Genomic DNA, 15,845 nt, shown 5'->3' with positions numbered 1-15,845 from the left:
GTCCTGACAGGCCTGTTTACAGTAAAGACAGTTGTCTTTGGTCCTGACAGGCCTGTTTACAGTAAAGACAGTTTTCTTTGGTCCTGACAGGCCTGTTTACAGTAAAGACAGTTGTCTTTGGTCCTGACAGGCCTGATTACAGTAAAGACAGTTTTCTTTGGTCCTGACAGGCCTGTTTACAGTAAAGACAGTTGTCTTTGGTCCTGACAGGCCTGTTTACAGTAAAGACAGTTTTCTTTGGTCCTGACAGGCCTGTTTACAGTAAAGACAGTTTTCTTTGGTCCTGACAGGCATGTTACAGTAAAGACAGTTGTCTTTGGTCCTGACAGGCCTGTTTACAGTAAAGACAGTTTTCTTTGGTCCTGACAGGCCTGTTTACAGTAAAGACAGTTTTCTTTGGTCCTGACAGGCATGTTACAGTAAAGACAGTTGTCTTGGTCCTGACAGGCCTGTTTACAGTAAAGACATTTGTCTTTGGTCCTGACAGGCCTGTTTACAGTAAAGACAGTTGTCTTTGGTCCTGTTTACAGTAAAGACAGTTGTAAAGACAAGCCATCTACTCTGGACATGTATTTTGTTGATCATGAGAAGCTCCACTTAACTTCTAGGAAACCTGGGTTACACTCTGATTCTATCCTCTTCATTTCTAGGAAACCTGGGTTACACTCTGATTCTATCCTCCTCTTAACATCTAGGAAACCTGGGTTACACTTTGATTCAATTCTCCAGATTTCCTCGTGGCTCATGTCTTAGGACACTTGATAAAGTTGTCACACCGGCAAAAAGAAAAATGTCCGCTGTTGTAGCTAAAAACCACACACGCAGTCGCCCCCCCTCCACCCTGAACCCCCCTCCCCCTCCACCCTGAACCCCCTCCACCCTGACCACCCTGAACCCCCCTCCACCCTGAACCCCCCCCTCCACCCTGAACCCCCCCCTCCACCCTGAACCCCCCTCCACCCTGAACCCCCCCTCCACCCGATCCCCCTCCACCCTGAACCCCCCCCTCCACCCTGAACCCCCCTCCACCCTGAACCAGTGAGTGAGAACCCCCCCCTTCAACATGTAAAACAGGCTCTCATTCTCTACATACCAGCATACATCTGCTGGAAATTCAGAGAATAGTTACCATATCACCAATAGTCAGTCACCACAGACAGAGACAGACAGACAGACAGACAGACAGACAGACAGACAGACAGACAGACAGACAGACCAGACAGACAGACAGACAGACAGACAGACAGACAGACAGACAGACAGACAGACAGACAGACAGACAGATCATATTATCTGGAACAAACTGTAAATGTGTGTGTATGTGTGTATTATGAAAACCTATTTGATATGCCTGCAGTTTAGAGTTACCCTGTGGATTAATAAACCAGTAGATATGAGGGTCTGATATACCAACCAACTATACTGTACTCTGAGATACCAACTATACTATACTGTACTCTGAGATACCAACTATACTGTACTCTGAGATACCTACTATACTGTACTCTGAGATACCAACTATACTATACTATACTCTGAGATACCTACTATACTGTACTCTGAGATACCTACTATACTGTACTCTGAGATACCAACTATACTATACTATACTCTGAGATACCTACTATACTGTACTCTGAGATACCAACTATACTGTTCTCTGAGATACCAACTATACTGTACTCTGAGATACCAACTATACTGTACTCTGAGATACCTACTATACTATACTCTGAGATACCAACTATACTATACTATACTCTGAGATACCTACTATACTGTACTCTGAGATACCAACTATACTATACTATACTCTGAGATACCTACTATACTGCACTCTGAGATACCAACTATACTATACTATACTCTGAGATACCTACTATACTGTACTCTGAGATACCAACTATACTATACTATACTCTGAGATACCTACTATACTGCACTCTGAGATACCAACTATACTGCACTCTGAGATACCAACTATACTGTACTCTTTTATACCAACTATACTGCACTCTGAGATACCAACTATACTGTACTCTGAGATACCAACTATACTGAACTCTGAGATACCAACTATACTGTACTCTGAGATACCAACTATACTATACTCTGAGATACCAACTATACTATACTCTGAGATACCAACTATACTGTACTCTGAGATACCAACTATACTATACTCTGAGATACCTACTATACTATACTGTACTGCACTCTGAGATACCAACTATACTGTACTGTACTCTGAGATACCAACTATACTGTACTCTGAGATACCAACTATACTATACTCTGAGATACCAACTATACTATACTGTACTGTACTGTACTGTACAATACCAACCAACTATACTGCACTCTGAGATACCAACTATACTATACTGCACTCTGAGATACCAACTATACTATACTGAACTCTGAGATACCAACGATACTGTACTCTGAGATACCAAGTATACTGAACTCTGAGATACCAACTATACTGTACTCTGAGATACCAACTATACTGTACTCTGAGATACCAACTATACTGAACTCTGAGATACCAACTATACTGAACTCTGAGATACCAACTATACTGTACTCTGAGATACCAACTATACTGTACTCTGAGATACCAACTATACTGAACTCTGAGATACCAACTATACTATACTATACTCTGAGATACCAACTATACTGTACTCTGAGATACCAACTATACTGCACTCTGAGATACCAACTATACTATACTGTACTCTGAGATACCAACTATACTGAACTCTGAGATACCAACTATACTGTACTCTGAGATACCAACTATACTGTACTCTGAGATACCAACTATACTGCACTCTGAGATACCAACTATACTATACTGTACTCTGAGATACCAACTATACTGCACTCTGAGATACCAACTATACTGTACTCTGAGATACCAACTATACTATACTCTGAGATACCAACTATACTGTACTGTACTCTGAGATACCAACTATACTGAACTCTGAGATAACAACTGTACTGCACTCTGAGATACCAACTATACTGTACTCTGAGATACCAACTATACTGTACTATACTGTACTCTGAGATACCAACTATACTGCACTCTGAGATACCAACTATACTGTACTCTGAGATACCTACTATACTGTACTGTACTCTGAGATACCAACTATACTGCACTCTGAGATACCAACTATACTGTACTCTGAGATACCTACTATACTGTACTGTACTCTGAGATACCAACTATACTGTACTCTGAGATACCTACTATACTGTACTGTACTCTGAGATACCAACTATACTGTACTCTGAGATACCTACTATACTGTACTGTACTCTGAGATACCAACTATACTGAACTCTGAGATACCAACTATACTGTACTATACTGTACTCTGAGATACCAACTATACTGTACTCTGAGATACCAACTCTACTGCACTCTGAGATACCAACTATACTGAACTCTGAGATACCAACCAACCACAAAATACTGTAGTCATTGGGGGAGAAGAGAGAACAATAGAGAGACAAGGACAATGTACTGCTGGGATGGAACAAAAGCCTGCACACCTCGAATTCTCCAGGACCAGGCTTGGAGGCCACGGACCTGGTGAGCTATGAATATGGAAATATGGACCAGGGATGGAGGCCACAGACCTGGTGAACTATGAATATGGAAATATGGACCAGGGATGGAGGCCACAGACCTGGTGAACTATGAATATGGAAATATGGACCAGGGATGGAGGCCACAGACCTGGTGAACTATGAAAATGGAGATATGGACCAGGGATGGAGGCCACAGACCTGGTGAACTATGAATATGGAAATATGGACCAGGGATGGAGGCCACAGACCTGGTGAACTATGAATATGGAAATATGGACCAGGGATGGAGGCCACAGACCTGGTGAACTATGAAAATGGAGATATGGACCAGGGATGGAGGACACAGACCTGGTGAACTATGAAAATGGAGATATGGACCAGGGATGGAGGACACAGACTTGGTGAACTGTCAAAATGGAGATATGTAATTGTTTTGGAATTCTTATTAAATCTAGCTAACTCATTGACACAGTGGATTCCATTCTCAAAAGTAGTGCACTACATAGGGAACGGCGTGCCATTTGGGACACGGACACGTTGTGGTTCCATACTCACAGTATCCACATCTAGTGCCGCCCTCAAACACAAAGCCATTGGGCACGTCGCCATAGCGACGCAGGTCTGACAGCTTCCACTGGCCAATCACGGCCGGTGGGAGGTCCCTAGTGAGGACCAATAGGTTGTTGCACAGGTGCAGGGTGGCAGGACCACTCTCTAGCTTAGTTCCTGGCTGAACTCCTACACTGAACCTGTGGACTGGTTGAGAGAGAGAGGGGAGAGAAAGAGAGGGGGAGGGAGGGAGGGAGAGAGAGAGAGAGAGGGAGAGAGAGATGGGGAAGAGGGAGAGAGAGAGGGAGGGGGAGGGAGGGAGGGAGAGAAAGGGAGAGAGAGAGGGGGAGCGAGAGAGGGGGGAGCGAGAGAGGAAGAGAGGGGAGAGAGAGAGAGAGAGGGGGGAGGGAGAGAGGGGGGAGGGAGGGAGAGAGAGAAGGGGAGAGGGGGAGCGAGGGGAGAGAGAGAGAGAGAGGGGGGAGGGAGAGAGGGGAGGGAGGGAGAGAGAGATTCATTATTATTCAAACCAAGCTAAAGGCGAACAGAGAGATAATGAAGGTAACAGACAGAGCTGACACGGAGGATAAGTCTAGGACAGAATACATACACCTCAGCACATACACACGGCTGGGTGATTGATGCCAGTATTAATGATGATTAAACACTCTCTCTCTGCTGCTGTGATCTGTCATTAATGGGGCTCCGTCCTCTCTCTCTGTCTCTCTCTCTCTCTGTCTCTCTCTCTGCTGGCTGTGATCTGTCATTAATGGGGCTCCGTCCTCTCTCTCTGTCTGTCTCTCTCTCTCTGTCTCTCTGCTGGCTGTGATCTGTCATTAATGGGGCTCCGTCCTCTCTCTCTGTCTGTCTCTCTCTCTCTCTCTGCTGGCTGTGATCTGTCATCAATGGGGCTCCGTCCTCTCTCTCTCTCTCTCTCTCTGCTGGCTGTGATCTGTCATCAATGGGGCTCCGTCCTCTCTCTCTCTCTCTCTGTCTGTCTCTCTGTCTCTCTGCTGGCTGTGATCTGTCATCAATGGGGCTCCATCCTCTCTCTCTGTCTGTCTCTCTCTCTCTCGGCTGGCTGTGATCTGTCATCAATGGGGCTCCATCTTGGCTTGTGGAAGTATTCACCCCCCCTTGGCATTTTTCCTATTTTGTTGCCTTACAACCAAGACATTTAAATGTTTCCCCTTAATCCACTCGAGTGCTGCTTTAGCAGTATGCTTAGGGCCATTGTCCTGCTGGAAGGTGAACCTCCGTCCCAATCTCAAATCTCTGGAAGGCTGAAACAGGTTTCCCTCAAGAATTTCCCTGCATTTAGTGCCATCCATCATTCCTTCAATTCTGACCAGTTTCCCAGTCCTTGCCGATGAAAAACCTCCCCACAGCATGATGCTGCCACCACCATGCTTCACTGTGGGGATGGTGTTCTCAGGGTGATGAGAGGTGTTGGGTTTGCGCCAGACATAGCGTTTTCCTTGATGGCCAAAAAGCAACATTTTAGTCTCATCTGACCAGAGTACCTTCTTCGATATGTTTGGGGAGTCTCCCACATGCCTTTTGACGAACTCTGCTTATTTTTTCTTTATGTAATGGCTTTTTTCTGGCCACTCTTCCATAAAACCCAGCTCTGTGGAGTGTACGGCTTAAAGTGGTCCTATGGACAGATACTCTAATCTCCGCTGTGGAGCTTTGTAGCTCCTTCAGGGTTATCTTTGGTCTCTTTGTTGCAGACTCTGGGGCCTTTCAGAACAGGTGTATATATACACTGAGATCATGTGACAGATCATGTGACACTTAGATTGCACACAGGTGGACTTTATTTAACTAATTATGTGACTTCTGAAGGTAATTGGTTGCACCAGATCTTATTTAGGGGCTTCATAGCAAAGGGGGTGAATACATATGCATGCACCACTTTTCCGTTTTACATTTTTTGAAGTTCTTTTCATTTCACTTCACCAATTTGGACTATTTTGTGTATGTCCATTACATGAAATCCAAATAAAAATCTATTTAAATTACAGGTTGTAATGCAACAAAATAGGAAAAACGCCAAGGGGGATGAATACTTTTGCAAGGCACTGCATGTAGGGAATTTGGGATGCAGGCTGGTTGTCTGTTGATGCCGCTTTTATAAAGACCTCATCACACACAGACAGAGACAAACAGGCACAGACATAGAGAAACACACACACACAGACAAACAAACACACACTCACACCATCACATACACATTCAGACTAGGTCATCTGAGGACAGAAGCATAGGTCTGTTCACTCAGTTCCACAACACTGAACAGCACAGTGGAATGAAACACGTTGTAGAGGACTGACTGACTGGCAGGCTAGCTGGCTAGCTGGCTGGCAGAGAGAGAGAGCGAGGGAGACGAAGACAGATACAGAGAAGCAGAGGAGATAAAGAAAGGAGAAAAACAAGCACAGAGCAGGAGGGAGAGAGAGAGAAAGAATGAAGGTCTGCGAAGAAGGTCTACAGTAGCCTCAGCAGCACTCTGTATGGTAGCACCATGTTGTAGCTGGAGGACAGCTAGCTTCCGTCCTCCTCTGGGTACATTGACTTCAATACAAAACCTAGGTGGCTCATGGTTCTCACCCCCTTCCATAGACTTACACAGTAACTATGACAACTTCCGGAGGACGTCCTCCAACCTATCAGTGCTCTTGCAGCATGAACTGACAGGTTGTCCACCCAATCAAAGGATCAGAGTATGAATCTAGTACTGGAAGCATAAGATACAGCTAGCAAGCAGCTAATCATGGTGAGTGGTTGACTCAAAAAGAGAAAATAGTTGAACAGCTTTGAACAAATTAATTTTTAACAAAATTAAGAAGCAAGAGAGAGAGCGAAACAGCCAGCCAGACAGCCAGACAGACAGACAGCCAGACAGCCAGACAGACAGACAGACAGACAGACAGACAGACAGACAGACAGACAGACAGACAGACAGACAGACAGACAGACAGACAGACAGACAGACAGACAGACAGACAGACAGACAGAGAGAGCGAAACAGAGAGAGAGAGCTATATTCCGTTTTTAGCTAATGCAGCTGGTTAAGCCTACTGAACAACCTGACACAAACACAGAGGAATGCTATTGATGTTAGCTAGCTGGCTAAGGCTATCCAACACGGAAACTCTTCCAAGTCAAGGTGAGCTTTAGGTTTTAATACATGCATTGCCATGGGGGGCCCGCCGGTGTAACTGCTAAACTGCTTGCTGTACTGCGTGATTGTACACACGGATTGTGGGTTCACTACCGCGTTAGTTCTATGTTGGTTTAACTATAACGTTAATATGGTGACAATGATGTAGACTGTGTAGCGGTTAGCGGTTATGATATGAAGGTTTGGCTTGGAGATGTTTTTGCACCTGGTCACAGACAGCTGTTGTTTTGTGCGCCGAAATCCACAAGCGAAAGGAAAAGGTGAGGAGGAGGAGAGCACGTAGATGCTAGAAGGAATTATACAACGAGCAAAGTGATGATGCTGTACGTGGCTGCTATGGAAGTGAACTGTGTGTGTGGGTGATAACAGGTGTATTCATTCCGTCGATTTTGTTGCAAAAATGTTTTTTTTCAAGGGAAGCAAATGGAACGAAACCGGGGACGGACCTACTTGAATTTGTCCAATAGAAAACTCTTGTTTAAGTTGCAAAACGTTTTGAAAAAAAGGTTTTGCAACTGTTTGGAGAAAAGATTACACCCCAGACCAGCTAGACGCAGGCGGTATTGAATGTGTCACTGTCTGTCACCTTGACTACGATAATTTATCTCTCGACCTGTGTGCACCTACGTTGTAAAACTTTCATTCATAGGCTAGGTTGTAGCAACCTCATGATGGGTACAGGGAACATTCTAGTATCATGTAGTAGCCTAGACCTTTCGCTGTTACATTGAACTGGGTGAATGGAATATGAATGACAGTCATCCAACATGCTGTAATAGAAATAAGGCCAAGCTCATTAAACAAACCAAAAATAATCCTCCCTAATGTTGACGGCACCAACCGCCACTGGTCTAGACTGAGATGTACTTATTAAACCAACTTCTTCACAAACACCAGGGCACGCACACACACACACACACACACACACACACACACACACACACACACACACACACACACACACACACACACACACACACACACACACACACACCAGCCACCCCCCCCCTCCCCTCCACTCAACCTTCTCCCAGGCTGTATCTCAGCCTAGCGTCCCATGCCGTCAGCCCCTCTCTGCTGTCGAAGCCCAGTCCCACTGTGTGTCCCAGACAGAGGATGGTGAGGGTGTAGGTCACCCCGTCGTAGCCTAACCCCGGCTCCACTCCACAGATCCCCTCCAAGGTCATCTGCAGCCGCTCACGACGACCCCTGACCTTATCGGACTTATCCCGGTAGACCAGGAGAGAGAGGCAGTCTGGGTAGAGAGGGAGAAGAGGAGAGATGGTGACCTGGGCACACAAACATAGAATCCATTTGAGAGATAGATGGGAGGGGTTGAGGGTAGCTGAAGGATGGGACTGGATGGTGTTCAGAGATAGATGGGAGGGGTTGAGGGGAGCTGAAGGATGGGACTGGATGGTGTTCAGAGATAGATGGGATGGGTTGAGGGGAGCTGAAGGATGGGACTGGATGGTGTTCAGAGATAGATGGGAGGGGTTGAGGGGAGCTGAAGGATGGGACTGGATGGTGTTCAGAGATAGATGGGAGGGGTTGAGGGGAGCTGAAGGATGGGACTGGATGGTGTTCAGAGATAGATGGGAGGGGTTGAGGGGAGCTGAAGGATGGGACTGGATGGTGTTCAGAGATAGATGGGAGGGTTGAGTGGAGCTGAAGGATGGGACTGGGTGGTGTTCAGAGATAGATGGGAGGGGTTGAGGGGAGCTGAAGGATGGGACAAAAAAAAACGAATAACTAATGTAAAATACACTGCGTCTGTTAAATGTATATAGTATGTACAGTATAAACTGGAAGTAGAAGCCTAAGTGATGTTGTTCATTAGTTTACTACAATTACGGGAGGGGTGGTAGGGTTAGGGGACAATAATAAAGAAGGGAAATATATATATTTAAAATAATATATTTACAACAACAACTAAAATATATGGGGGATTAGAAACTACATTGATAGAAGCCACAATCTATCTGCAATATTAAAGCTGTTCTACCCCCTAAAAACTTAAATAAATAAAAAAAGAACCCCTTCTAATATGTCATTCTATGGACAGAACTTTATAGAACTTGATTTGCCCTGGAGAATTAGTCCTGGTTGTATGAGAACAATTCTCAATTAGTCCTGGTTGTATGAGAGCAATTCTCAATTAGTCCTGGTTGTATGAGAACAATTCTCAATTAGTCCTGGTTGTATGAGAGCAATTCTCAATTAGTCCTGGTTGTATGAGAACAATTCTCAATTAGTCCTGGTTGTATGAGAACAATTCTCAATTAGTCCTGGTTGTATGAGAGCAATTCTCAATTAGTCCTGGTTGTATGAGAGCAATTCTCAATTAGTCCTGGTTGTATGAGAGCAATTCTCAATTAGTCCTGGTTGTATGAGAGCAATTCTCAATTAGTCCTGGTTGTATGAGAGCAATTCTCAATTAGTCCTGGTTGTATGAGAACAATTCTCAATTAGTCCTGGTTGAATGAGAACAATTCTCAATTACAGCCTGCCTACATACAAGCATGATATACACGTTCAATGGAAATTAGGTCAACTGCCCCTTAGTCCATTTAAAACCAGATAAGTTGGTTCTATGTGGCATCGATATGAGTCAGAAACATTCATTCCAGTGTCAAAAACTTAGACAAATTCAGGTAGGTCCCTCCACGTTTCGTTCCATTTGCTCCCGTTTGGTTCTTAAAAAGGTCAATGGTTTCCATAATGAATACACCCCTGAATTAGTCCTTGTTTGTTGTGATTGAACGGCAAAGACACCCCCCCAAAAAAACCCCACATGAAACCCCACCCAGAAGACAACTCTCATTTGCCTTCAGTCATGATCTTAAGCATTGATGAAGCATTGAAGCATTGATGAAACATTGAAGCATTGATGAAGCATTGAAGAAACATTGATGAAGCATTGAAGCATTGATGAAACATTGATGAAGCATTGAAGCATTGATGAAGCATTGAAGCATTGAAGCATTGATGAAACATTGAAGCATTGATGAAGCATTGAAGAAACATTGATGAAGCATTGAAGCATTGATGAAACATTGATGAAGCATTGAAGCATTGATGAAGCATTGAAGCATTGATGAAGCATTGAAGAAACATTGATGAAGCATTGAAGCATTGATGAAGCATTGATGAAAAACTAGGCCGAATCAGGAAGTGCAGCTGTCCTTTAATTGAGTTATAGCTTTTAAAATGTAATGTACAGGCTGTTTATGTTCCTTTAAATTGTCCAATAAATACAATGAATCAACCAACATCGTCTCTCTCTCCGTGGGAAATATAAGTCAAACACTGACTAGTCTACTGTAAACGCCCCCCTCTCTCTCCGTGGGAAATGTAACTCAAACACTGACTAGTCTACTGTAAACGCCCCCCTCTCTCTCCGTGGGAAATGTAACTCAAACACTGACTAGTCTACTGTAAACGCCCCCCTCTCTCTCCGTGGGAAATGTAACTCAAACATTGACTAGTCTACTGTAAACAATCTATCAACTGAAATATCACTCTGAAGTATGAACTACTGTAAGTGTGAGCAGTAGCAATTTAAGGTTAGAAAACGTGGAATTGTTTCAAACTTCACTGTTTGCGTCCGCTTGTTCATAGGTGTGTCTAGAGAAGTCCCTCCCCCTTGCTCCGGGTGTATTAGTAAAGTAGGACATGATTAGCCAACATCCTGATGTGATTGACCTTCAGGCTAACCAATCAGGGGTGTGCTGTGGTTGGCTTATGATTTTTTAAGGGGTATCAATGATTTATTCATATATTTAAACATACTATAGACACCATAACTTTAATGGATATATTTTAATGTATAGCTTTATGGGTTCTTTATTGGCAACTTTGTAATTGGAACAGATTGTAAATAACATGTTCCTGATAATACAGTCTAACATCCTAATGTAAATAATATATACAGGCCTCTTGTGTATATCTGTCAGCAAAATGGTTGCTATAGAGATGAGTCTGTATATTGTCAGTCAACAAAATGGTTGCTATAGAGATGAGTCTGTATATTGTCAGTCAACAAAATGGTTGCTATAGAGATGAGTCTGTACATAGTCAGTCAACAAAGTGGTTGCTATAGAGATGAGTCTGTATATTGTCAGTCAACAAAATGGTTGCTATAGAGATGAGTCTGTATATTGTCAGTCAACAAAGCTGTCATAGCAACGCTAACACAGCTGAGTGATCCTGGTCCAGCTGCAGACTAACTAACACTATCAATACAGACTTCCTGCTGTCATAGCAACGCTAACACAGCTGAGTGATCCTGGTCCAACTGCAGACTAACTAACACCATCAATACAGACTTCCTGCTGTCATAGCAACACTAACACAGCTGAGTGATCCTGGTCCAGCTGCCGACTAACTAACACTATCAATACAGACTTCCTGCTGTCATAGCAACGCTAACACAGCTGAGTGATCCTGGTCCAGTTGCAGACTAACTAACACCATCAATACAGACTTCCTGCTGTCATAGCAACGCTAACACAGCTGAGTGATCCTGGTCCAGCTGCAGACTAACTAACACTATCAATACAGACTTCCTGCTGTCATAGCAACGCTAACACAGCTGAGTGATCCTGGTCCAGCTGCAGACTAACTAACACTATCAATACAGACTTCCTGCTGTCATAGCAACGCTAACACAGCTGAGTGATCCTGGTCCAGCTGCAGACTAACTAACACTATCAATACAGACTTCCTGCTGTCATAGCAACACTAAGACAGCTGAGTGATCCTGGTCCAGCTGCAGACTAACTAACACTATCAATACAGACTTCCTGCTGTCATAGCAACGCTAACACAGCTGAGTGATCCTGGTCCAGCTGCAGACTAACTAACACTATCAATACAGACTTCCTGCTGTCATAGCAACACTAACACAGCTGAGTGATCCTGGTCCAGCTGCCGACTAACTAACACTATCAATACAGACTTCCTGCTGTCATAGCAACGCTAACACAGCTGAGTGATCCTGGTCCAGTTGCAGACTAACTAACACCATCAATACAGACTTCCTGCTGTCATAGCAACACTAACACAGCTGAGTGATCCTGGTCCAGCTGCAGACTAACTAACACTATCAATACAGACTTCCTGCTGTCATAGCAACACTAACACAGCTGAGTGATCCTGGTCCAGCTGCCGACTAACTAACACTATCAATACAGACTTCCTGCTGTCATAGCAACGCTAACACAGCTGAGTGATGCTGGTCCAGCTGCAGACTAACTAACACTATCAATACAGACTTCCTGCTGTCATAGCAACGCTAACACAGCTGAGTGATCCTGGTCCAGTTGCAGACTAACTAACACCATCAATACAGACTTCCTGCTGTCATAGCAACACTAACACAGCTGAGTGATCCTGGTCCAGCTGCAGACTAACTAACACTATCAATACAGACTTCCTGCTGTCATAGCAACACTAACACAGCTGAGTGATCGACAGAGAGGGTTGCCTCGCTTCTAGTCCTTAGGAAACTCTGCAGTGTTTTTTTAATGTATTATTTCTTACATTGTTAGCCCAGAAAATCTAAAGTGTTATTACATACAGCCGGGAAGAACTATTGGATATTGGAGCGGCATCAACTTACCAGAAACTGCACCTTAACCTATGTCGCTCGGCCATCGCTCATCCATATATTCATATTCATATATTCTTATTCCATCCCTTTACTTAGATGTGTTTTATTTATTAGTTGTGGAATTGTTAAGAATATATGTTTTACATCAGGAGAGAAGTGGCCAATTAGACGCCACCGTAACAGAGAGGGAGGGCTGTCCGAGGGACATAACAGACCAATTAGACGCCACCGTGACAGAGAGGGAGGGCTGTCCGAGGGACATAACAGACCAATTAGACGCCACCGTGACAGAGAGGGAGGACTGTCCGAGGGACATAACAGACCAATTAGACGCCACCGTGACAGAGAGGGAGGACTGTCCGAGGGACATAACAGACCAATTAGAGGCCACCGTGACAGAGAGGGAGGGCTGTCCGAGGGACATAACAGACCAATTAGAGGCCACCGTGACAGAGAGGGAGGGCTGTCCGAGGGACATAACAGACCAATTAGACGCCACCGTGACAGAGAGGGGGGGCTGTCCGAGGGACATAACAGACCAATTAGACGCCACCGTGACAGAGAGGGGGGGCTGTCCGAGGGACATAACAGACCAATTAGACGCCACCGTGACAGAGAGGGGGGCTGTCCGAGGGACATAACAGACCAATTAGACGCCACCGTGACAGAGAGGGGGGGCTGTCCGAGGGACATAACAGACCAATTAGACGCCACCGTGACAGAGAGGGAGGACTGTCCGAGGGACATAACAGACCAAGTAGACGCCACCGTGACAGAGAGGGAGGGCTGTCCGAGGGACATAACAGACCAATTAGACTGGCTGTCCGAGGAACATAACAGACTGGCTGTCTGAGGAACATAACAGACTGGCTGTCTGAGGAACATAACAGACTGGCTGTCCGAGGAACATAACAGACTGGCTGTCCGAGGAACATAACAGACTGGCTGTCCGAGGAACATAACAGACTGGCTGTCCGAGGAACATAACAGACTGGCTGTCTGAGGAACATAACAGACTGGCTGTCTGAGGAACATAACAGACTGGCTGTCCGAGGAACATAACAGACTGGCTGTCCGAGGAACATAACAGACTGGCTGTCCGAGGAACATAACAGACTGGCTGTCCGAGGAACATAACAGACTGGCTGTCTGAGGAACATAACAGACGGGCTGTCCGAGGGACATAACAGACTGGCTGTCCGAGGGACATAACAGACTGGCTGTCTGAGGGACATAACAGACTGGCTGTCTGAGGGACATAACAGACTGGCTGTCCGAGGAACATAACAGACTGGCTGTCCGAGGAACATAACAGACTGGCTGTCTGAGGGACATAACAGACTGGCTGTCCGAGGAACATAACAGACTGGCTGTCTGAGGGACATAACAGACTGGCTGTTCGAGGGACATAACAGCCCCATCAAGGAAAGAAATATCCAATAAACAGCCACACTGGCAGCCAATCGGTCTCCTCAAAGGCAGAGGAACACAGGGTCTAGTGGGAACCACTCTTAGAATTAGAATCACTGTGTATTCCAGAACACAAGGCACAAGTTGTTCTAGAACATGTTGAAGTCTTCAGAGACATCAATACAAATATTTACTCTACACAATATACCTTAGTTCCACCGAGAGACAATGCTAAGTCTGAAGAAAGGAAAATTACTAACACAGATCTGTCTCTTCAAGTGTTTCAGTCTGATTCTTTCTTCTCATCACTGCTCTTCAGAGCCACACACACGCACACACACACACACACACACACACACACACACACACACACACACACACACACACACACACACACACACACACACACACACACACACACACACACACACACACACCAGTGAAAGCAATTAGTCAGAATGATATGGTATACTTCTTATGTAAGCCTTTGGCTTTAAATACATAGCATAGGTAGTTAAACTAGCCTGACTTTGTTACTTGGACACAACTAAGTCCTGTAAATACTCTAAGCATTGAAATAAATGCTTAAAAAAAAGTTTCTGTTAAACCAATATATATACAGTCTTCTCACGGCGTTTGTGTCAAAGACTAACATAAGGGTATAAGTTTTTAAATCCATGTGTTAAGTGTAGCGCGATCCCCCCACACGTGTAACCGTGGTTATGTGATATTTGCACTATGCGCTCCGGTTGGCGTGTCGCCAAATGTCACATTGACAAGTCGCGCTTACTTTTAATTCCTGAAAATCTGATTGGTGAAAGATTACAGTGAAAACATTTAAAAGACTGCTACATTATTTCTAAACGTTGGAGATGTTTTCCATGTAGTATTAGTTGGTTGGTTTCGTAGACCTACCTGCGACCGGGGACGGCTTCCGCAACGTGACCCAACGACTCTTCCACTGCAAAGCAAGTTAAAGCAAATACATCAAACAGTCAAATCCACACGTTATTGTATTAACGTCTAACTTCCCGGGAAACGTTTGAAGATGTGATATAAATGTGATAAGAACCTTTTTGCCATCTCTGAATTTAACTTGTCCCTCCACTACAACTGTATCTGTCATCTTCTGACATAGCTCAGAACAGCTGACTGTGTGTGTGTGTGTGTGTGTGTGTGTGTGTGTGTGTGTGTGTGTGTGTGTGTGTGTGTGTGTGTGTGTGTGTGTGTGCGCACGCACCCGTTACCCGGTCCAATTCCTGACAGTTGGGGTCACTTTCAAAATAACTTTTTAACAGCCCCCCCCCACCGGCGGCCCTCACACACACCACTCTATCCCCGAGCAAACACGCCACTCACGCGGGGAAAGGGGCCAGCCACCCACCGAGGGGCCAGCCGATAGTTTGCGCAGTTGTTAGCTAGTGTCAAGGGTGATTGTTTACAATGTCGCCGATTAAATGAAAGTTACATAGCAAGCAT

At 44.7% G+C, this 15,845-nt stretch overlaps 1 protein-coding gene across 1 annotated transcript in view; it reads right to left on the bottom strand.

Annotated features, from left to right (window-relative positions):
* The window catches only part of LOC123742381 (protein Dok-7), a 33,639-nt gene extending 18,123 nt beyond the window's left edge, over positions 1–15,516 (bottom strand). The window contains exons 1-4 of the mRNA XM_045716305.1: positions 15,439–15,516; positions 15,282–15,327; positions 8,367–8,597; positions 4,165–4,365 (exon numbers count right to left, since the gene is read on the bottom strand). Of these exons, the coding sequence (XP_045572261.1) occupies positions 4,165–4,365; positions 8,367–8,597; positions 15,282–15,327; positions 15,439–15,492 (532 nt within the window). The 5' untranslated portion in view covers positions 15,493–15,516. The remainder of the gene's footprint in view (positions 1–4,164; positions 4,366–8,366; positions 8,598–15,281; positions 15,328–15,438) is intronic.
* Between the last annotated feature and the right edge of the window lie 329 nt (positions 15,517–15,845).

Source organism: Salmo salar, chromosome ssa04 (genome assembly GCF_905237065.1).
Source record: "Salmo salar chromosome ssa04, Ssal_v3.1, whole genome shotgun sequence".
Classification (NCBI taxonomy): Eukaryota; Metazoa; Chordata; class Actinopteri; order Salmoniformes; family Salmonidae; genus Salmo; species Salmo salar.
The sequence above is the reverse complement of the archived record's forward strand: the minus strand, read 5'-3'. Positions and strand labels throughout refer to the sequence as shown.